We start from the raw sequence: 23,734 nt of genomic DNA on the forward strand, positions 1-23,734 counted from the left end.
CTGTGTCCCGTGTCTCGTCCTGTGTCTCGTCCCTGTCTCATCCCGTGTCTCTGTCTCTCGTCCAGTCGCCGCCTCCGTTGCCCCCGACGATTTCCCTCCTCAGCTGAAGAGACCTCGCGTCCCGTCCGGCCCCGAGGAGACGCCGCCCGCCCCGGCCGCCCACTCCCGGCCTCACCTGGCCCAGCCGCACGCCGTCTCCCACCTGACGCACACCCACCTGTCCCAGGCCAGCCCCGCCTCCTCCCTCGACTCCCCGGCGACGCCCACCACGGCGCTGGCGTCGCCGGCCGCCCCGGCCGCCACGCACACCGAGCACACGCACCACGCCCCCTACGGACACACGTCGCCCTACCCCGAGCAGCTGCAGCCGCTGTCCCTCACCACCAAGCCCCACCGGACCCCCCACCCCACCACCATGCCCTCCTCACCCGTCTCCTCACCCCACATGGCTTCCTCCAGGAGTCCCCCGCCTCCTCTTCCTCCTCGTCCTCCCCTACCTTTCCTGGTCCCGCCCCCTAACTCCGCTCACCAATCAGCAGCGAGCTCTCACGGTGCCCTAACTCAGTCACAGCCGCTGGCTCTCCGCAGAACCAATCAGCTGTGAGGAGCTTCTTCTTCTCCTTCTCCTTCCTCTTCCTCCTCCTCCTCCTCCTCCTCCTCTTCCTCCTCCTCCTCCTCCTCCTCCTCTTCCTCCTCTTCCTCCTCCTCCTCCTCTTTCTGCCTTCGACATGAAATAATAATTAAAACACGATGAATCACGCGTCACTCTCTCACAGTGATTTGTACCTCTATTTTTTTAAAGCTGTAAATAAGCCTTTTGTCTTTTTTGATCTTTTTTTTTATCACCTTTTATATTTAGTATGAAAAGTCTAATTGGTCAATATTTGACTGCGTCTCTCATGAACCTGTATCATTTGTGTTGCTGTCACGTTGTGTAGATGGCTGTAAAGACGAGGTGTGGCACTGGGCTTCTCTTTCTCTTGTGTTATTTTCCACCTGGTAGTAATGAGTGTACATCTAGTTCCTGGTTCCTCCTCTGTGTTAATAAATAGTCACTGAGTTCTCACCTGCTGCTGCTGGCTCCTGGTTCTTGGTCAGGACGTCCCGCTCAGAGTCAACAGAGTCACATGAGCAGCTCCAGGCGGTGTTGGTTTCAGTTGTGTCACATGATGAAGATGAAGACGTCTGGTTTGGTTCAGAGTCGCTCAATAAAACTAAAAAACTAAAGCTGTTGATGTCAGAACTGGTTTTATTGAGGTGGAGGTGGAGAACATTTAACATCTCAGGATGTTTGATAGGACTCTAGTGGATGAGCTGCCTGGAAACCTGGATCCTTTTAAATCAATCAGAAGGATTTCTATTTGATCTTTACAGTTCATCGTGTTTCAAACTTATATTTTTGTCGTTTGGTGGAAAAATAAAAACAGTTCATGTTCAGATAAAGATCAAATTAACAATAAATCATTCTCTAAACTGATGAATGAGCATCATCACCTGTAGGAAATAGATTTAACTGTTAAAAGATAAATAAGTAAACATCTGGAACGTTTAGTCCAACAGAAAAACCACATTAATATCTAATAAATGAATAAATGAATGAATGAATGATGCAGATGTGAGTCTTAAAGTTCTAAACCAGAGATGAACACATGACTTTAATCTGCAGGGTTTCCTCTTTAATGTCTCTTCCATTAATCTCCTTTAACGTCTCTAAATATTAACATCACTGCTTCTGTTTCATATTTAACGACTTTAACTAATTTAATGGGTCTGACATAATATCTGTTATAATAATTGTTGATAATAGTTTTTATAGAGAACTAGAATATGTACGTTGAGGTGATATAAAGCTCTTAAACATCTCTCTAATTACAGTTTTTCTCGATTGCTAAGACACATTTCTCTCCTTTTCTCTAAACTGAACACAAAACCTCAGACTCTTCTTGCAAAACCAAACTTTCACCTCAGAACAGTTTAATCTGAGCTCAAAACTGAACCATGTTGTCAAATCGTGCCCCGAGTCAATCAAAATTAAAAACATAGAAAAATAGAAAACACAAAGCTCAGGACATGAAGCTGTAGAAATACATGTTTATTGTTCACTGGAGGCTAAATGTATGTTGTAAAACAAAAAACCTGTGCATTAGCACGTTTATACAGTACGCCTACATAAAAATAAAGTACAAAAATATACAAAGGTGATTTCTATCCATTGCAGTGCCTCACTAACCGGTGCTCTCTGAACAGGCTGATATACGTCCCCTCACCTCATCAGCCACAGGTGTGATCAGTTCTGAGTTGTGTTCAGCCGGTGACACCAGTGTTTTAATTGTGTTTGTGTTTTTGCCACCTGTGCTCACCTTTATGCAGCACAGGTGCATCACAATGAAAGTGTGTTGGTAAGTTGTGTCTAAACAGGTGAAAGGTGTTTCTGGTTTTGATAAAGGAGAGACTGATTCAATCAGGGGCTTCAGGCGACTGAGCATCTGGTTCAGACGAGAGGGTTCAGAGTTTTAGCAACTGAGAAAAACTGTTAATCAAATAAACTCTGGAAACATTTTGATCATAATTATTTACTAGTTTAAACTGACCCATATGATAAAAGGTGTTATTAAATGTGACGGTATGAGGACAGTTAATCATCAGCCTCCAGATTAAATCATATAGAAAGTGATCCAGACTCATTTAGATAAAACAACAGAAAGTAAAACTGGAATAAATCTTAATCAGCTCAAACCTCTGATCTGGTCAGAGTCGACTCGTCCTGGAATCAGACGTGTGACCTGACGACGGGAAAAAGAACAACGTTACACAACCACAGCAGCTCATGTGACCCTCCCACCTGGAAGAACCTGCAGGGGGAGGGGGGAAGTCCATATATGGTGACAGGTGAGCAGAGAGTCTCTGACTGACAGGAATAAAGGACACGAGGTGATGGACGACAGGGACAAGGAGGAGGAGGACGCTTCAGGTTTAACGTGTCACTGCAAAATAAATACGATGCTCAAACATGACACGTCTACGTGTGACCATGTCACTGACAGCTAGGATCCAGGGAACCCTGACCCTAACCAGGAACAAATATCAGACCCTAGAACTTCTTTAACTATGTTTTAAACCTAACAGCCCCTCCTAACAGAAACCTAAAACCTTCTGATGATTAAAACCTCTCAACATCTTGTTTCTGACTAAAAGCTGCAGAGAAACCCAGACATCTGAGTCTGGGACGTCCTAACATACTTCAGCCCTAATGATCTTCTAACACAATAACAACAAACGTCAGCAGACAGGATCAGAGACGAGCTGCTCCAGATCAGGATCAGGACGAACACACCGTCACAGGTCTGATCACGGAGCCACAGGATGATAACTTTACAAAATATGAATTAATAAGAGTACTAAAGCAGAACGGAGGAGCTCTGAGGACAAAAACAACAACAACGAGGGACGAGGGGAGGCTGCTGATGACGCTGGTGTCGTGCAGAGAGCTGTAATTACTGGATGAATACCTGCTGCATGGTTCATGGCCTCATGTCACGTCTCTGTCTGCATCTGTCAGAACACATTACATGTTAATAAAGAAGAATTAAACGCTGCCTCTTCTTCTGGATAAACTGGAGTTGAACAATTTAAACCTCCACATCAGGTCTGACTCCGCCCCCCATCACTTCCTGTCCCCGGACTCTAAACCAGAACCCTGAGCGTCTAAATGAGCCCAGACACAGAGAGAAGCGTTCCTCTAACAGACGTTATTATCTATGAATCATATGTTCTGTTAATGAGTGTAAATCTAGTTCTACCTGTGACTGCGTTGACGGATGAGATAAAACCGTATCAAGATAAAAACCTGTGGACTCCAGACGGACAAAGTTCTTTTATCTGATGTTTCCTGATTGTCAGGAAAAACTGAGCTTCACAGAAACACGTCGTAGACGAATAAACCAGCCACACGTCTATAAAACTGGTTGTAATCCAGCCTGAGCTTTAATGATTAACTGTTTATTTATTTTATGTGCTGACAGGATCTTTAATTTATTGCTTTAACTATTTCCACTTGTCGTTTTTATTTTATTTTTCCATCACTTCCATCTCAAAGCTCAGGCCTACTTGTGGTTCCTAGAGGTTCTAAAGAAGAATGGGAGGTAGAACCTTCAGCTATCAGGCTCCTCTCCTGTGGAACCAGCTCAGTTTGGGTTCAGGAGGCAGACACTCTCTCTACTTTTAAAGTCAGGACTAAGACTTTTAGATCAAGCTGATAGTTAGAGTTGGACTGAACCGTCCTTTAGTGATGCTGCTATAGGCCTAGGCTGCTGGGGGACGATGCACTGAGGACATGTCCTCTACGGTCTTCTCTCTGCCGTCTCCTTCAGACTGCTCTGGAGGTTTCAGACCAGATGTTGTAAAGAGTCTTATTGTTATTGACGCACATAAATAAAACTGAATTGAACTGCAGAGTCTGAAAGAATCCACCAGGGGGCAGATGATGAGTTCAAACTGTGGCTTTATTTGATGTAACCTGATAAACAAACACTAGATAAACATTTAAATACATTAAATACGTTCTGTTCAGTTGTGTGTTAAATATTTTCTTCAAATGGTCTGGATACAACAATAAAATATTTTCTCTTTGCAGATTAATTTGTCATGTAACAGAGAGAATAAATATGAAACACAAAATATCTCCAACGTGTCCTCGATGGGTTTCATCCAGGACGTCCGACAGCGTGATACTGGTTCCTGAGGTCTGGTCTGGTTCCATGTCTGGGTTCTCTGACGTCTAACTGATGGAAGGAACCCGTTTTCTGACGTTCTCAGGTTCAACCAGCGACGTGGCCGAGATTCCCGCCGCCCCGCTGACCTTCCCCGGCTCCGCGAATGGGAACACCTCCCTGGTGAGTCTGGTCATGAGGCACGGCATCTCCTTCTTCCCCTCCAGCTCGCGACCTTTGGCCTGGAAGCGGTAGGCCACGTGGTGGGACAGGCGGGTCATCAGACGGGTCAGCTCCAGGTTTCTGTGGTCGCCCTCCTCCAACAAGGAGCAGAACGTCTGGAGGAAGACGGAACCCAGGGGGTGCATGAAGGCTCCATAACCTGATGGAGAACATGGAGGAGACATGTTAGAACCCAGATCCTGGTTCATGTTAGAAATAAGTCTTATTCAAACGGTTCTAGGGAAAATAAACGTCCCTTAAACATAGAACCCATCTCTTTACGGATCCATCATCTTTAGCTTTAGGAGATCAGTGGTTCTACTGGTCATGAGAAGGTTCTAGAGGTTCTACACGTAGATTTAGTTATCACTAAGACGGTTCTTGAGATTATTTAGCAGGTTCTACTTCTCATCTAAGGATATTTTACGGGTCCAGGGTTCTAAGGTGGGAAGAGGTTTGATCCTCTTTCATATTTGAAATAACGTTTCTTTCATTTTACGGATTCAGATAAATGTTCCTAAAGAATCCATCTCTGGCTCATATGGTGGATCTACCGCCGTTCTGGTCTGTGAGGGATTTATCGTCTTCTGCATGTTCTCAGCAGGTTCCACTGCTCATTAAACATGTTCTACTGGTCCTACAGGTTAGTAGTCACTAAAGAGGTTCTACTGGTCATGAGAAGGTTCTGCAGGTTTATGGAGAAGGTTCATGAAGATCTAGTGACTGTGGAGCTGATTCTACAGGTAGATTTATTTGTCAATAAAAAAGGTTCTTGAGGTTCTTTAGCAGGTTCTACTTCTCATCTAAGGAGATTTTACCGGTCTAGGGTAGAATCCATCTCTCATGGCTCATATGTTGGATCTACCGTCTGTTTCATGTTCTTCAGGAGGTTCCATTGCTCATTAAAAATGTTCTTCTCATCATTAATGGTCACAGAAGAGGTTCTACTGGTTATGGAGACGGTTCTAAACATCCTTCATGAAGTTCTAATGACCGCTGACAAGTAGTTTGAAATTCAGAAGGTTCTTGAGATCGTTTAGGAGGTTCTACTGGTCGTTGGAGGAGATCTTAAAGGTCTAGTTGTGAATTAGAAAGTTCTAGGGTTCTTTTATAGAAGTTGTTTGTGAACACTGGAGATTTTATGGATCATTAAGGATGTTCTGCTTGTCCACTATGGTGGTCTAGTTATGATTAAGGATGTTCCACTGATCTTCTAGAGGGTACTATGGACTGTTGAGGAGGTTTTAGGGATCACATGTTCTATGGGGTCAGTAAAGAGGTCTAGAGGTTCTACAGTTGGGGTTCCTGCAGGTAACTGAGGAGGTTCTAGAGGGTGGTGTTCACCTGGTGCTGTGGCGTACATCACTGCCGTATCTACGGGAACCGACAGATGCTGTGAGAGGTTGAACTCTGTGGACTCTGTGGCTGAATCCACCTCCACTCCATCGTCCAGATCATCTCCACGACACGCCTGCAGAGACACAACAAGACAACGTCCTCAGAGACACAACAAGACGACGTCCTCAGAGACACAACAAGACGACGTCCTCAGAGACACAACAAGACGACGTCCTCAGAGACACAACAAGACGACGTCCTCAGAGACACAACCAGACAACGTCCTCAGAGACACAACAAGACAACATCCTCAGAGACACAACAAGACAATGTCCTCAGAGACACAACAAGACAACGTCCTCAGAGACACAACAAGACAACATCCTCAGAGACACAACCAGACAACGTCCTCAGAGACACAACAAGACAACATCCTCAGAGACACAACAAGACAATGTCCTCAGAGACACAACAAGACAACGTCCTCAGAGACATAGCCGGTTCTCTGTTCACCTCAAACACCAGAGAACATCTTCTCACCTGGATGAGGAACAGTTTGGTCTTTTTGTCCATGTACTCGTTGTCGAAATACGCGAAGATGCGAGACAGTCGGACAGGTCTCCCATCAGCCCCGAACACGCAGTCCTCCTCTCCGTGGGACGACAGGACGGCCAGGAAACAGTCCTTCACCGGTCGCCGGCTCTCTGCAGCGGGAACACAACCACATGACACATGAGTTCATCCAGTCATCCAGACTCTGACTATGAGGTAATGACAGGTTTCCACCACACCTGTTAAAGTCAACAGTCTGTCTCATATTAAACTAATTATTTCATTTAGTTTCAGGAGAAAAACAAACCAACTCCTTCATCAGGATTCATCATGTGACCAGTTTATCTATATGTTAGTGATAAGCTGCAGTAAAACCTGAACATTCAGTCTGTTCTCCGTCCTCAGACGCTCTTATATAATAAATAAAGGCCGGTTCTCCTCTGGCTGCTGCTCCAGGTTCTGATTTTATTGACGTTCAGCAGGTTCTACCGGTCGATGAGGAGATTCTAGGAGTCTTAAAGGAGAACAAAAGTCACTGAAGGACAAGTCTTGAGTCCTTCAGGAGGAATGGTGGCAAACGTGGAGGTTCTGCAAGTTCTTTAAGGGGTTCTATGTGTCTGACCAGATTCTGCTGGACTTTTCAAATAGTTTAACTCTTCAGGATGTTCTAGCGGCTGGTGAGGAGGTCGTAGGGGTCGTTTGGGAAGCTGAGGCCCGCGAAGACGTTCTGCTCGTCTACGAATAGTTTCTAAAAGTTCTCCCGTAGGTTTATTGGGTTCTCCAGGATTCTTTTAGTTGGTTCTTGTTGCCAGTTATCCTAACATTAAAGAAACCAGATTTTAAGGCTTTGAGAAAAGCCCTGGAACAGGAGTGTGTTGTTTTACCTTTCAGGAACAGCTGATCGATTTCTTCTGCACTCAGGTCGATGTGCAGCTCCACCTTGAAGCCCAGTTTTCTGAGGATGCGGTGGAGCCTCCTGGTGTCCCGCTCGGCTCCGGGCCTCCTGCCCAGCTGCACCCCGGGGTCAAACTGTCCCACCGACACCAGCACCGCCCTGTTACTCTGCCCTCTGTCTTCTTTCTGTCCTCTCCTCTTGCTCATAGCTGTTCTCTCTGTGACTCAGTCTGCTTGTCAGTGCAGCTCGTTTTAAACTCTGAACACAGTCGTAAACCTGAGAGCACGCCTTCACTCACACCTTTTATGGAGTTTCCTCTGAATGTTCCTCTGGATGTTCTTTCACATGAACTGAAGTCAGCGTCTTACGCAACTCTGTTCTTTTCTCTTCAAGTCAGTCCGTCCACTCGTCTGCTTCCACGTTATTTGTCCCCAGGTGTGTTTCTCTCAGATATCATATATGATCATTTTAGTTTGAATAGTTTGTGGTTGTAACAGGTCAAAGGCTTAGGTAACAAAAAACTACAATAAACTAATAAATAAATAAATACATAATAATAATAAAAATGTTCTGTGGAGCTTTTTTTGTGTTTTAAAACCTCCAGACAAATAAAACTGAAACTTGTCTCTGGTGCAGCGTCTTCCTTCTTCCAGTTTACACAGTCAGACGTTCTGTGTTTGTATATTTGGTCTGAGCTCATGAAGACTGAATGATTATTGTGTTTTCTTCCTTAAGTGGGAAAAAAAACAATAAAACCACAGAACTTAATCAAATACATTGTAAAATAAAATAAGAAATAAATGCCAATGTCATATTTATAATAATTCATTTCTAATGAATTAGAAAAAAATAATAATGATAATAAAATTAAAATAAATGCATTTCTGTTTGTATACAGTCAATAAATACTAAAGAATGAAATAATTTCTAAGTAGAAAAACAAATAGTCTGGGTTTGTCTGTTGCTGATTGATTTATTTCATATTTATTTGTATTTCTTACTATATTTATTGCACCGAACATCAAAACATGTCTATGTGTGAACAATAATTTATCTTTCCTGCAAAACTTCATTTTTCTCTAATTATTAAATGCAGAAATAAATGTTTAATTGTAGAACTCAAAATAATAATAAATAAATATGTCAATAAATTGGAAACAACCTGATTAAACTAAAGTTATTTGTAGTAATTGTTTAATGTATTTATCAGTGTTGGTGTTTTAACGCCTTCGGCCACCAGAGGGCGCTCAGGAGTCAGCTGCTGTTGTTGTCCCACGTCATCAATATGCGACTCGAGCCGCTGTTGTTGTTGTACAGCTCTCAGATGCGTTCAGGAACCGGTCTGATGCGTTTTCGTTTCAGGGAAAATGAAACTAAATGAGAATGAGACGGAGGCAGGAAGAAAGAAGAGCGAGTTATAAAGTGATTCACAGACTTTTCATTAATGTCGGGACGTTTAAATGAAGTCAGATCCGCAGCGTCCTGTCTGGAAATACACACGTTGAAGTGTTTCTGTTTGGACACGTGGTGAAACTTCAGGCGTTTTTGGGAGATTATTTTATAGTTTGTTCAAACAAAGAAGAAAAAAAGAAAATGTCGAGAAACAATAAGAGAAACGGAATACCGGACAGGTGAGAAACAAACACAGAAACTCTGAGCTAGCTGTGAATGCTAACTGTTAGCTTTACCTGTTCATTTATAAACAACTTCTCTGGCCACTTCATTAGGTACACTGGTCGCCTTCATGAAGCGTCAGGTTTTACAGCTTTAGTTTCTGACAACGCTTTTATTTTACAGACAGAACTGATAATAATATTTAATACTAGTTTAGGTTCCTGAGTTCAGTCACTTCCTGGTTGAAGGAAAATAAAAATAAATGCATTTGTGATATTTTGTTGGATTTTACCCACAATCCCCAGCGAAGATCTGTTAGTGTGTGAGGGGGACAGACCCGACCTCAGCCCCAGTCCATCAGACATCTATTTATTTATTTATTTATTTATTTATTTATTTAATCCTGACATGAACACAGTGTGGTGATGTGAGCTGATTATTACTGATCCAACACGGTCTGGGTGGGACACAGGAAGTAACATCAAGACATGGACGGCGTCCGGCGAGACGAGACAAAGATCCTGGAGCTGAGACATGGAGACGAGATGAATGAATGAAAGAGTAGAGACATGATGTTGGTTCAGTCTGTCAGGGTGGACTCTGGTCTTTATGAACCTGTAAAGACTCCGTTAGCTGTGTCGTCTTCTACAACGTGACGTCCTCCTTCTGTCCCACAGGTGGCTGGACTACACGGCCGTCGGGAGAAGACTGGACGGGACTCGATTCATCGCCTTCAAGGTTCCTCTGAAACAGGTCAGGAGGAGCTCCGAGGTTCAGACCCCCGAGGCTCAGACCCCCGAGGCTCAGACCCCCGAGGCTCAGACCTCCGAGGTTCAGACCCCCGAGGCTCAGACCTCCGAGGCTCAGACCTCCGAGGCTCAGACCCCCGAGGCTCAGACCCCCGAGGCTCAGACCCCCGAGGCTCAGACCTCCGAGGCTCAGACCCCCGAGGCTCAGACCTCCTTCAGGTCCGTGGTTTCTCTGCTGACGTGGTTTCTGTCGTTCTGTCGTTCAGTCGCTGAACCGTCAGCTGCAGTCCTCCGAAGTGTTCGGCCCCTGGGAGCTGCTGGACGCCGTGAAGGAACAGAACCAGGACCTGGGTCTGATCATCGACCTGACCTTCACCACGCGCTACTACCAGCCTCAGGTAAACCACCAGAGATAAACCACCAGAGACTCACTGCACCGTGGTTATAGGAGGACACTTTAATTATCTGCAGGAGAATAAGAGACGTGAAGAAAAACATGACTTTATTAAATAAAAACACATTTTATTATCATTTAATCATAGTGAAAGGTTTGTGTCCCGTCACTCTGACACTAAATGACCTCCAGTCTCAGTGAACAAAGACCATCAGGACGCTCCCTACAGCTCTGTTTGATCAAATCATTTTAACCTGGGACGTCCCAATCAGACATGAACCAGAACCACGTCCCTGTAGCACCAGAACTTCTTCTGTTCAGCGACCCTGTCCCTGTCCACACTAGACACCAGGGGGCGCTGCAGGTTGACGATGCGTTTGTGTCTGCAGGACGTTCCAGAGTCGTTGCAGTGCATCAAGATCTTCACGGCGGGTCATGAGGTTCCCAGCGACGCCACCATCCTGAGCTTCAAACGAGCCGTCCATCAGTTCCTCAAAGACAACGAGGACAACGGTGAGACGTTCACTGACCCCAGCAGACGTCTCAGACACAGATGAGAGGATGAAGGAGACGCTTTAGAGACGATCTGTTCCGTTTAATTCTAATAAAAGTCTGGTGTGTTTCAGACAAGCTGATTGGAGTTCACTGTACTCACGGTCTGAACCGTACCGGCTACCTCATCTGCAGGTATGGACACCTGGAAGGGGAGGGGCTTGTGGCTGTGTGGGTGGAGTTTAACAGCATGTGGGCGTGGTTTACATTCACTGTGTCTGACCTGCAGGTATCTGATCGATGTGGACGGCATGGACCCTGACAAGGCTCTGGAGCGTGAGTCCTCCTCTGTAACACTGTCTCCTCCTCTTGTCTCCTCCTCATGTCTCCTCTTTAACATCGTCTCCTCCTCTTGTCTCCTCCTCTTACATGTCTCCTCCTCTTTAACGTCGTCTGTCCTCTTACATGTCTCCTTATCTTACGTGTCGTCTCCTCCTCTTTAACGCCGTCTCCTCCTCTTGTCTCCTCCTCTTGTCTCCTCCTCTTGTCTCCTCCTCTTTAACGCCGTCGTCTCCTCTTGTCTCCTCCTCTTTAACGCCGTCTCCTCCTCATGTCTATTTCTCTTAAACGTTGTCTCCTCCTCTTTAACGCCATCTCCACCTCTTGTCTCCTCCTCTTGTCTCCTCCTCTTGTCTCCTCCTCTTTAACGCCGTCGTCTCCTCTTGTCTCCTCCTCTTTAACGCCGTCTCCTCCTCTTGTCTCCTCCTCTTTAACGCCGTCTCCTCCTCTTGTCTCCTCCTCTTACATGTCTCCTCCTCTTGTCTCCTCCTCTTGTCTCCTCCTCTTACATCGTCTCCTCCTCTTGTCTCCTCCTCTTACATCGTCTCCTCCTCTTGTCTCCTCCTCTTACATGTCTCCTCCTCTTTAACGTCGTCTGTCCTCTTACATGTCTCCTTATCTTACGTGTCGTCTCCTCCTCTTTAACGCCGTCTCCTCCTCATGTCTATTTCTCTTAAACGTTGTCTCCTCCTCTTTAACGCCATCTCCACCTCTTGTCTCCTCCTCTTGTCTCCTCCTCTTTAACGCCGTCGTCTCCTCTTGTCTCCTCCTCTTTAACGCCGTCTCCTCCTCAGTGTTCAACTCCTCCCGGGGTCACTCTGTGGAGCGTCAGAACTACCTGGAGGACCTCCAGCATGGACCCAAGAGGAGGTGAGAGTCTGTTCTGCAGCGTGGAGTCAAACCCATGATGGTGCGTTCACTGACCGTGGTCTGATTGGGTTCTCTGTCACAGTAACGACGGGATGGAGGAGTTAGAGCAGGAGCCAAAGAGAGGAGGAGCACAGAGTCGACCCAGTTATACGTCACCTGAGTCTGACGTCCAGGAGGAGAGACGGACGAACCTGAACGAGGCCTGGAGACGCGGGTAAAAAGACACGTGATTAAAATATTAAATAAGACAATAACAAAATACGACGCTGTTAAATGTGTCGGGAATATTTAAAGAAATATACCAACGATATAAAATCACTTTTAAATGCTGTAAAATCCCTAATAATAATAATAATAATAATAATATTAACGATTAATTTAAATATAAAATAAATGATAAATGATGAAAATGATTGAAAAGTTTTAGAATATTATTTCACAATAAAATATTAAAACAAAGAATTTGTAAATAATTTTGATAAAAACAATAAATCTGTAAATGTTTCTGTTAAACATCATGTGACTGAACGTTTGTTTCTCTCCAGACTCAACCATCGTTCTCATCTCGGCCTCCTCCCTACTCCTCAGTTACCCCGCATTCATCATTTACCCCCAGCTCCTCATTTACCCCCCGTTCCTCATTTACCCCCCGTTCCTCTCTTACCCCTCGCTCCCACTCCTCACTTCCAGCATCCAAACGACGGCCTCCTCCCTACTCCTCATTTCCGTCCTCCCCCTCCGGCCTCCTTCCACCCGTACAGACGGACCCCGCCTCACCCGGACAGGTCGTGGAGGAGACCTTCCCACTCAGAGGAGAACAGGTCCAGGTATTCTCCCCCTCCCCTGGAGCCGGAGCAGGATCACAGAAGAAGAGCTCCTCCCCCCCTCCTCCCCCGGTACTCCCCTCGCTGGACCCCTGAGCCAACCGGCCGGGACGGACCGGAGGACGAATGGAACGCCCCCAATATGAGACACGTCAGACATCCACACAACAACAGAGACAGAAGATACAACCCCTACTAGTGCAACAGAACTGGACCGGACTAGGACTGGACTAGGACCAGACTAGGACCGGACTAAGACCAGACTAGGACCAGACTTTAGGACCGGACTAGGACCAGACTTTAGGACCGGACTTTAGGACCGGACTTTAGGACCAGACTTTAGGACCAGACTTTAGGACCGGACTTTAGGACCAGACTAGGACTGGACTTTAGGACCAGACTTTAGGACCAGACTTTAGGACCAGACTAGGACCAGACTAGGACCAGACTCTAGGACCAGACTCTAGGACCAGACTAGGACCAGACTTTAGGACCAGACTAGGACCGGACTTTAGGACCAGACTCTAGGACCAGACTCTAGGACCAGACTCTAGGACCAGACTCGGACTGGACTCTAGGACCAGACTCTAGGACCAGACTAGGACTGGACTTTAGGACCAGACTCTAGGACCAGACTCTAGGACCAGACTAGGACTGGACTTTAGGACCAGACTTTAGGACCAGACTTCATCTATCCTGGTGGATCTGTCTCTGTCTCATTTCAACTCAGTGGTCTAAATAAAACCGGTCTAAGGTCGTCCTGCTGCTGCTCCTCAGGTTCAGCCTCGTTATTTGATCTGCTCCTAAAACAAAACCTGTGAAACCCAGAACCAGGAGGACGGGTTCAAGGAGACGCTCTGTCAGATAAGAACTCATCTCAACATCAAAGTTCATCTTCACACTAAGAGTTTTCTCTTCTCTGTTTTATTTATCAGACATTTAACAGGAGGAAGAAAGAACGAACCAATAATGGAACAAATCATCTTTAACGTCCGTAGTGTCTGAACGTTAGAAGGAGTCAGAATGAATTCACTGAACGCCGCACAAATTACAGCATGAATGAATGAATGAATGAATGGATGAATGGATGAATGAACAGGACGTGATCCTCCACTGGCTTCCCAATAGATTTACTTCTCTTCTCATTTCATTAGAATTGTCAGTTTCTCAGTCTGCTGTTTATTTTCTGAATACTAAATATTAATTTGTTCCAAAAGGGTTTATATATTTAGTTTACACTGAAATAAAACCAAGAAACAAACGTTACAGTTTTATTTATTGTGACTCAGAACAGATTTATAAATCTATTCGTTATTCTAGTTCATCTGGATGTTTAATTACTGTCTCTGCCTTTAACTGTGTTATATGTTTACAACTAAATATAAGACAAAAAAAATCTAATTTAATTTAGATCTTTAGAGATAAAAGTTTAGAAATTCTATAATAATAAAACTTAAGGGGTAATTAGATTTACTTTTATAGATAAAGATTTTCTATTCTCTCTTCTATTAATTTTTATTCATGACTTTATTCTTTTTACTTACAGAAATGTTTTTTTCTTATAAATAAAATGTTAAATCTTCTATATTTTGTGGCAGAAATTTTCTTCTTCATCCTTTTATAAATTTTTGTGTTTCTAATTAATCATTTTTAATCATGACAAACTTTCCATCTTTATATTTAATCTACTGGCTTTTTGTTCTTTAGGCTTTTTATTATTTAAATTGTTTATTTTTTGTCATTTTTTTTGGAGCAAATTTATTTTTAATCATGACTGGCTTTATTTATTTTATTTCTACTTTTAGATTATTTTTTATCATAATTGCCTTTAATAACTGACTTTCTTTGTTTACTTGCAGCAATATTTTTCTTTTTAAGTCATGAGTAGCTTTTGTTGTTTATTTCTGCTTATATTTTTTATTTTTTGGAGCAGAAGTGTATTAATTTCTAACCGCGGATTTCTTTTTAAATTTTACTTTTAGATTTCATATTATATTTATTTCTTCTTTGAGACATAAAACATGGTTTAAACATGGTGAGCTTTCCTTATTCCTTTATTTTATTTTTAAATCAAAATATCTGCTTCTATTTTATTTACGTATAATATTTTGGCACCATTGTGCCTCCATACCTCCATACCTCCAGAGCTTCAGCCTGCGCTCCCTCTGATGCAGCCCCTGCTCAGTGCGCATGCGCCGCGTCTGTCACGACTCTGCCTACCGCTGCTGCTGCTGCAGGTGGAAACATGGCGATGAAGGCGCTCCGGGGGATGGTGAACGGGGCCATGAGCGAGCTCTCCTCGGCCGTCAGCGGGACCAGACCCGCGGCCGCCGCTCCGACGTCCTCCGCCGCTTCCCGGGAGCACGCGATGGCCGTGAGCCGGGACTACATCTCTCAGCCCCGCCTCAGTGAGTCTCATCTGGTGCCTGATCAGCTCCATCCATCACCTGTCTGAGCTCTGATCACAGCCTCTCCACCTTCTAGCTCAGCTTCATTAATGTTCATTAGAATCAAATAGAATCAAATGAAAGATCTCTGATTTCTGGTTGAAGGTTGATCCAAACAAATAATTAATTATCATTTTATCAGAAAACACCAGACTGGTCTCTGACCTTTGACCTTCCAGGAAATGAACCGAAGTCTTTATTTAGTTTTTACTTTGATTTTTATTCACATTTACTCCTAAATGATCACAATGATTGATCAGAGATGGACCGTTACCACGGAGACGGGATAAAAAAAACCCCACATCTACCAGAAATAGCAGAAGGAGAAGAAGAGAAGAAAGAGAGAAAGAGGAGTAGAATAAGACAAAGGAGGAGGAGGAGGAGGAAATAGAGGACATGATGGAGAAGAAAGGGGGAGAAGAACAAGAAGAAGGAGATGAAGGATAAGATGGAGGAGGAGGAGGAGGAGGAAGTGAAGGAAAAGAAGAATGAAGAGGAGGAGAACATAATGTAGAAGCAGGAGGCAAATAGAAGTAGTATGTCCTCCATGTCCTCCTCCTCCTCCATGTCCTCCTCCTCCTTCATGTCCTCCCCCTCCATGTCTTCCTCCATATCCTCCTCCTCCATGTCCTCCTCCATGTCCTCCTGCATGTCCTCCTCCTCCATGTCCTCCTCCTCCTCCATGTCCTCTTCCATGTCCTCCTCCTCCATGTCCTCCTCCTCCTCCATGTCCTCCTCCATGTCCTCCTCCTCCATGTCCTCCTCCAGTCCTGAATGTGTAGAGTCTTAGAAGACGACCAAGATGTCTCCACGTCTCCATGGTCTCTGTCCACATTGATTCCATCTTGGTCCATCTTGTTTTTCTACCTCCATGTTTCTGTCCCTCACCTGATGATGATTAGTAAAGGTTACCATGGTTACCACCACCAGCTCCTCCTCTACTCCTCCTCCACCAGGAGGATCTGATCAGAGGAGGTTACACCAGATGTTCAGATGTCTCCATCGTCTCTAGTTTTAGGTGTCTTCAGTTCTGTCCAGTCTCTTCTCTGGTATCAACGTGTCCTCTCCTCTCTGTCCTCAGCTTATAAAACTGTCTCTGGAGTCAACGGTCCTCTGGTGATTCTGGATCAGGTCAAGGTGAGAACCAACAACAGTCAGTTCAGAGAAATCTGACATTTACTCTCAACGTGGCTCAACTCACAGAAGAGCTAAAACCTACAGACGTCCTCAAACGTCCACTGAATACTTTGTGTTTGTCCCCAGACTACAGGAAGCTTTAGACAGCCCTGTCTACTTATTCTATTTTTATTTAACTGGTATTTTCATGCTGCTGTAAAAACTACGAGTCTCATTTAGAATAGTTATCATGAAGTTGAAGTGTGAGACCAGGAGGAGGTGAGTGACCCGTAGTGCTTTCTGGGTAATGTAGTTTAATATGAATCTACAGGAGAAGGTGCAGCTACTTTAGAACCCCTGGTATGACTGAAATGTCTCTGGCTCCTGTTGTCCCTCATGGCGTCCACACTGTTTCCTCCTGTTGGTGACGCTTCTGTCCTTCCTGTCCTCCATCAGTTTCCCAGGTATGCAGAGATCGTCCACCTGACTCTGCCGGACGGCACCAGGAGGAGTGGTCAGGTCCTGGAGGTCAGCGGGTCCAAGGCCGTGGTCCAGGTCAGTGCGTCCCGACTCAGGACCAGATACCTGACAGGAGGACGTCTGTCTTTAAAGGTGCTGCAGAGATCAGGTCCAGGTGTTAACCTCCACTCTGCCCCCTGCAGGTGTTTGAGGGGACTTCAGGCATCGATGCCAAGAAGACCAGCTGTGAGTTCACAGGAGACATCTTAAGGACTCCTGTCTCTGAGGACATGCTGGGTAGGACACGACCACCATGAGACAATTTAAATCTGTAGTTTATCTCTTTTCATCTCATCTCATCTTACCCCATCTTACCTTATTTGATCTCATCTCATCTTAATTTATCTCATTTAATTTGATCATATCTCACCTTTGTCATATTTCTCATCTCTTCTAATCTCATTTAATCTCATTTCATTCTACCACATCACTTTACCTCAGTTCACCTTATCAGATAAGAGATGAGGCTTATCTATCTCATTTTATCTCATCTCATCTGTATCATCATCTCCTCTCTACCTTCTCATTCTTCTACTTTTCCTTGTTCATCATGAAGTTGTGTTTATCAACGTTGTGTTGCGCTGCCTGTTGTTAAATGTGTGACTGTTTGCAGGTCGTGTGTTCAATGGATCAGGGAAACCTATCGACAGAGGACCAGCCGTCCTGGCTGAAGACTTCTTGGACATCATGGGTCAGTTTCTGCTCTAAAGTCGTCTCTGTTCATTTAGATTTAATCAATGAGTCAGTTTCTGTGAAAACATGATCAAATCCTTCTGACTGAAATGTTGTATGTGTGTGTTTTCTCAGGTCAGCCCATTAACCCTCAGTGTCGTATCTACCCTGAGGAGATGATCCAGACTGGATTATCTGCCATCGACGGCATGAACAGCATCGCCAGGGGCCAGAAAATACCCATCTTCTCTGCTGCAGGACTGCCCCACAATGAGGTAGCCATGTGTCTATGTTTGAGACGAGCCTCCATTGACATAATGCATCTTCTAGCCCCTTACCTGTGGGTCTCAGAAAAATGGACGCTATCTGTGTTGACACCTGCTGTTAATTAAAATGTGTCTCCACATGCGTCTCCAGCCAGATCTCCTTGAGGAGCTAATCAAGATGATCACGTCAGTAATTAACCACCATCTCATGCATTGATTCTTGTGTCGTCTGTTTCCTCCTCTCCGTCGTCAGATCGCTGCTCAGATCTGTCGTCAGGCCGGTTTGGTGAAGAAGTCTAAAGATGTGATGGACTACAGCGAGGACAACTTCGCCATCGTGTTTGCAGCCATGGGGGTGAGAACGTCAGGTTCTTCTTCGTTTGACTTCCTGTCATAGCCTCTAACCCATCAGACACAACCCCTGATTCTGAAAAAGTTAATAAAAACAGAGTTTAATAATCATTTAAATCTATATGGCATCTGACACGTTGACACTGAAACATTGACACTGAGGAACATTACTCCATGTTAGAGAGGTTTAGTTTTCACTCTTTAATTTGCAGTTATGATGCGGTGGAAGTTAAAAAGTCAGTTTCTGCTGTGTACTTCTAAATTCTCCTGATGTTCTCTGATCCATGATTGTTCAGTTTGGTCTAAACGTGTGGACTGGATGAATCTGGAAACTTTAAGGTTCTAGTGCAGTGATGTGAGCTGAACAGTTTTCTTGCTGGATTTGTATTTTTTATTTATTTTCCAAAGAATCTCTGTCCTACAAATCCTAGGACACTTTGGACAGATGTCCTTTGACGAGTCATGAACATTTTACAGGGGGAACTGAAAATGTTTCCTCACTGAAAGCTGACTTTAGTGTCGTAAATAAAACTGAATGAAGTCGCTCTGTTCTCTGTCGCCAGGTCAACATGGAGACAGCCCGGTTCTTTAAGTCGGACTTTGAGGAGAACGGATCCATGGACAACGTCTGTTTGTTCCTCAACCTGGCCAACGACCCCACGTATGACCTTTTACTGTGATAAGAAATTATCTGTGGAGCATCTAAAAATAAGCTGAAACAAGGGCAGCAGGACCTGTTGGGTTTCTGGCGGCTAGTTCTTCAGCTTGTTCTTTAACTTATTCCGTGACCTGAACGTCTGAGAACCTTCTAATCATTTATTGAGATACTGACGAGCACTCTTTAACTATTTTGGATAGATGTGGCACACGTAGAGACCAAGGTTCTTACTAAATGTCTTGTCTTTTAAAGGGAAAGTCTTCATTTCCTCCTTTAGTCTTCATGGATGTGTTTAAATTCCCTCATATATCCAATGGTGCATGTTATGGATGTTTACCTGAGCAGTTATTCAGCCTGAGGTTGGAATAAGACCCACGTCGCTCTGGTCTTTTATTGCAGCATCGAGCGAATCATCACGCCTCGTTTAGCTCTGACTTCAGCCGAGTACCTGGCCTATCAGTGTGAGAAGCACGTCCTCGTCATCCTCACCGACATGAGCTCCTATGCCGAGGCTCTCCGAGAGGTCGGCTGCAATCTCGCCGCATTTGTTCTGAAATAAACCTGCAGGAAATTGGAAATGGATTTTACGTCTGCTCGCCCCACGCTCAGGTGTCTGCAGCCAGGGAGGAGGTGCCGGGCCGCAGAGGTTTCCCCGGATACATGTACACGGACCTGGCCACCATCTACGAGAGAGCCGGCAGAGTGGAGGGACGCAACGGGTCCATCACACAGATCCCCATCCTCACCATGCCCAACGACGGTACGGCCCGATGCTAACGATGCTAAGGACTGCAGGGCTGTTAGCTTCACTGTTAGCTTCACTGTTAGCTTCACTGCGTGCTCTTGTGTCCCTCAGACATCACTCATCCCATCCCTGACCTGACGGGCTACATCACAGAGGGACAGATCTACGTGGACAGACAGCTGCACAACAGACAGGTAACGAAGACGTGAAGACACAGTAGAAGAAGTCAGCTCTGACTACGGTGTGGTCCCAAGTTTGGACTTGACTCGGGCAAACCCGTTGATGAGGAACTGACTTGGGACTGATCCTGACTTGAGGTCCAAGACACGATAGACTTGACTTTCTTGAGACTCACTAGGATGAACTTTGATTGACTTGACTTTTGATGTTGATCTTGACGTGGGACTTGTTGCTCTTGACTTGGGACTGTACACCAGCTGGTCTTGACTTATTTGACTTAGGACTTGGGCCTTGATGCCAGAGGACCTGAAAGTCTCAACATGACTCTTCATTTGGGATTAACTTTAGGCCTCACTTGAGATTTGTTAGTCCTGACTTGGGAGTTGACACTTGACTTGGATCTTGTTGGGTTTAACTTAACGCCTCAGTTATGACTCGTTAGTCTTGACTTGAAACTGTTAGAGTTGACTTGGGACTCATTTTGTCTTGGAACTTGTCTGTCTTGATTTTGGACTGGTTAGTCTTGACTTGAGGCTACGTCTTAGACTTGTTAGACTTGGGACTAGTCATGATTTATAACTTGCTGCTCCTGATACGGGACTTGACTCGAGTGGATCTGATGAACTTGGGACTTGACTTGTTGCTCTTATCCGACAGAAGTTTTGATTTGATAGCTGTCCTGGGACTTGTTGCATTTGACTTGACGGCTTCAAACCTGAATGACTTGACATGACTATTCATTTTGGATTAACTTAAAGTCTTGACTCTTTGTTCCTCACCAGAGATGTGCTAGTCCTGACTTGGGACCTGACCCAGGTAGACCTGAAGGTTTCTGTAAGACTTGTTGTAGTTGAGACTGAAACAAACACAGAAACGTCTCCAGGTTGTTTTGTCTCTTTGTGGCGCCCTCTAGTGGCTGATCAGTGTCACAGCTACATCCTCTGAATAGTCTGTATTTCTGGACACATCTCTCTCTTCTTTGTCCCATCGTCCCGTCCTCTCTCCGTCCTCTGATCAGATCTATCCTCCCATCAACGTGCTGCCGTCTCTCTCCCGTCTGATGAAGTCCGCCATCGGGGAGGGAATGACCCGCAGAGACCACTCTGACGTGTCCAACCAGCTGGTGAGTCCCAACCTGCTGCTTCCTGCTCGTATTAAACGCACCACTCTTATAACATATATGTGTGTGTGTGTGTGTGTGTGTGTGTGTGTGTGTGTGCAGTATGCGTGCTACGCCATAGGGAAGGACGTCCAGGCCATGAAGGCCGTGGTGGGGGAGGAGGCTCTGACTGCAGACGACCTGCTCTACCTGGAGTTCCTCACCAAGTTTGAGAAAAACTTCATCTCCCAAGGTGCAGTGGGGCACCACATTGATTTTATTTGATTTATAACATTTTAATGAATTTTGTTGCTTTCATGGAGCTTAGAGTTCTGCATGCTGATAAAATGTTTTTTTCCACAGATAACTAAACAAAACAAAAATGTTAAATGAGTCACATCATTTCCTCTTTGAAGATATTAACTCATAAACTGACTTTGAAGACAAATAATCATCTTTAACGTAACCAATAATTGTTTATATGAAACTAAACAGGTTTAAAGTCTGAGCCTTTTTAATTATTCCTCATAATGAACTGACTTTATTTAAAGCTGAAGACAAAACGCTTCTAAAACTAAAAAAATATGCAAATAAACTCACAATGACGAGCTCTTAAATGAAACTGCTGCTAAACAGGAAATGACAGAGAATCTGTTTTTGATCAACGTTCTGTTTTGTGATGTTCTACGTACGTCCAGGCGCCTACGAGAACCGGAGCGTGTTTGAGACTCTGGACATCGGCTGGCAGCTCCTGAGGATCTTCCCCAAAGAGATGCTGAAGAGGATCCCTCAGAGCACCCTGGCAGAGTTTTACCCCCGAGAAGCCAAGCACTAACACCGACGCTTCCCTCCATTCCTTCCGGTGACGTCAAACATCCAAGTGTAGTGTTGTGACACTCGTGACCTTCATGTGGCCTTGACGACAAACCTTCCCCCGCTTCCACAGAGGAGAGAGAGGACGGTGACGGGTTGAGTTCAGAAGAACCTGATGAAGAGGATGATGATGATGATGAGGATCTTTTCATTAGTGTCTCATGCCTTTAATTTGCAGATGAGAGAGACACAAACAAGCTTTTAGGACAGGACAGAGAGAAGTAGAGAGATTTATTTACGATGGTCAGTGCCTCCTGAATGTTTAATTTGCACTCTCAATTTCTGAACAAATTAAACCAGAAATGTGTTCATGACAGGAAATTAATTATTTAATTTTTTTTCAAAAAACAAAACAAACCAAAAGAGACTTCGCACTAACAAAACCTAAAGATGATTACATTTAAAACCAGCTTTCATGTCGTAGACTTCAACAGTAACTTTTAGTTGACTCATGATGGTCTGTTTTAGCAAGCGTTTATTTGGGTCGTCTTAATTATATATGTTTAAGAAGGGGAACAATTTCTAAACGGAAAAAATCTGATTAATTATTCAAGTCATGGTTGTATTCAGCTGGACGTTCTGACAGAAATGAGACGTCGGTACCATCACCTCCCTGACATATAACCGTAGAGTTTCTGTCTGTACTGGTTCTATTTGATTTGCATGACGGTGAAAAAGAGTTAAATGTTGTTCTATGTGGCTCTAAAACGGTCTTTAAAAGTCTTTAATTGTCAGAAGCTGGTGGATGTTGCTGTGTGGTCTAATTAAAGACTCATTAAAGGCTAAATTACATTTACATGTCTGAAGTGACGTCTGCATGAATGATGACTCTTTAACGACAGCTCTGTGTTCTCATTAGGCTGCTGCAGGCTTTTCAGAATAAAAGCCTTTCTGTTCTTGCTCGTTGCCTCCGATGGCAACGCTTTGACAGCCTGTCATGTTCCTGTCTGTGGAGACACCAGATGATTCAGTGATTCCTCTGTGGTTTAAATGTCTGCTCGGTGTTTGTTGGGTTTACTTTCAGTTATTCTGCTGCCAGAAGCTTCTAGTGATGATGATTCTGTGTTTCGTTCGTTCTCTCTCTGTGTCTGTTCGCTTCACGTCGGCCTTTAAACGTCTATGAATTGTTCTTGGTGTCTGCACGGTGTGTTCAGATTCACTGCAGATAGAAACTGCATGCACTGCCGCTGAATGTTTCCTGTTGGTGCCTCAAGTGTCATGAAATAAAATAAAAGCTGCTGCTGCCTCATTATTTCTGATCGGATGTCTTCATTGTTGGCTTGTTTTTAACCAAAGAACAAGAGTTACCTTCTTATAAACTGCAGAAGAAGAATTGGTTAGCGGTTAGCATTTTATTAACTGAAGAAGGGTTAGCTTGTTTTCAGCAAAAGAAGAAGAGTTAGCTTGTTTTCAAACAAAGAAGTGTTAGCTTGTTTTCAACTAGAGGGTTAGCTTGTTTCATCTAAGGAAGTTAGCTTGTTTTCAAACAAAGAAGAAGAGTTACCTTCTTATAAACTGCAGGAGAAGAATTGGTTAGGGGTTAGCATTTTATTAAGTTTAGAAGGTTTAGCTTATTTTCAAACAAAGAAGAGTTAGCTTATTTTCAAACAAGGGTTAGCTTATTTTTAACAAATGAAGAAGAGTTAGTTTGTTTTCAAACAAAGAAGAAGAGTTAGCTTGTTTGTCACTAGCTATTAGCTCGGCTAGCAGGCTCAGAGACGTTAGAGGCAGCTTTCTATGAACAGACAAGTAGACAGTGGGACATTATGGACGGATCATCTCCATGAAGGACAGGACAGTGGACGTCAGA

The 23,734-nt window shown here is 44.3% G+C and overlaps 4 protein-coding genes across 4 annotated transcripts in view; 3 read left to right on the forward strand and 1 right to left on the reverse strand.

Annotated features, from left to right (window-relative positions):
• Positions 1 to 1,730, forward strand: part of LOC311507441 (transcription factor 7-like 1-B) — a 12,857-nt gene extending 11,127 nt beyond the window's left edge. The window contains exon 12 of the mRNA XM_084571771.1: positions 66 to 1,730. Coding sequence (XP_084427897.1) covers positions 66 to 604 — 539 coding nt within the window. The 3' untranslated portion in view covers positions 605 to 1,730. The remainder of the gene's footprint in view (positions 1 to 65) is intronic.
• Positions 1,731 to 4,438: 2,708 nt separating this feature from the next.
• Positions 4,439 to 8,171, reverse strand: LOC311507445 (caspase-7-like). The gene is made up of 4 exons (XM_084571775.1): positions 7,706 to 8,171; positions 6,810 to 6,973; positions 6,276 to 6,402; positions 4,439 to 5,091 (listed from the first exon to the last, which is right to left on the reverse strand). Exons 1-4 carry the CDS (start codon positions 7,920 to 7,922, stop codon positions 4,778 to 4,780), a joined length of 822 nt encoding a protein of 273 aa, XP_084427901.1. The 5' UTR covers positions 7,923 to 8,171; the 3' UTR covers positions 4,439 to 4,777.
• Positions 8,172 to 8,905: 734 nt separating this feature from the next.
• On the forward strand, positions 8,906 to 14,491 carry dusp11 (dual specificity phosphatase 11 (RNA/RNP complex 1-interacting)). Its single transcript, XM_084571776.1, has 9 exons — positions 8,906 to 9,347; positions 10,008 to 10,083; positions 10,346 to 10,477; positions 10,863 to 10,986; positions 11,100 to 11,160; positions 11,255 to 11,301; positions 12,099 to 12,174; positions 12,257 to 12,388; positions 12,720 to 14,491. The coding sequence occupies exons 1-9, from the start codon at positions 9,310 to 9,312 to the stop codon at positions 13,195 to 13,197; spliced, it is 1,164 nt and encodes a 387-aa protein (XP_084427902.1). The 5' UTR covers positions 8,906 to 9,309; the 3' UTR covers positions 13,198 to 14,491.
• Positions 14,492 to 16,800: 2,309 nt separating this feature from the next.
• On the forward strand, positions 16,801 to 23,110 carry atp6v1b2 (ATPase H+ transporting V1 subunit B2). The gene is made up of 12 exons (XM_084571773.1): positions 16,801 to 17,116; positions 17,224 to 17,317; positions 17,694 to 17,771; positions 17,888 to 18,027; positions 18,272 to 18,373; positions 18,933 to 19,030; positions 19,427 to 19,550; positions 19,637 to 19,787; positions 19,884 to 19,966; positions 20,971 to 21,075; positions 21,175 to 21,304; positions 21,750 to 23,110. The coding sequence occupies exons 1-12, from the start codon at positions 16,958 to 16,960 to the stop codon at positions 21,884 to 21,886; spliced, it is 1,401 nt and encodes a 466-aa protein (XP_084427899.1). The 5' UTR covers positions 16,801 to 16,957; the 3' UTR covers positions 21,887 to 23,110.
• The last annotated feature ends 624 nt before the right edge of the window (positions 23,111 to 23,734 follow it).

Source organism: Chelon labrosus, assembly GCF_963514085.1.
Source record: "Chelon labrosus genome assembly, chromosome: 22".
In the NCBI taxonomy this organism is placed as follows: Eukaryota; Metazoa; Chordata; class Actinopteri; order Mugiliformes; family Mugilidae; genus Chelon; species Chelon labrosus.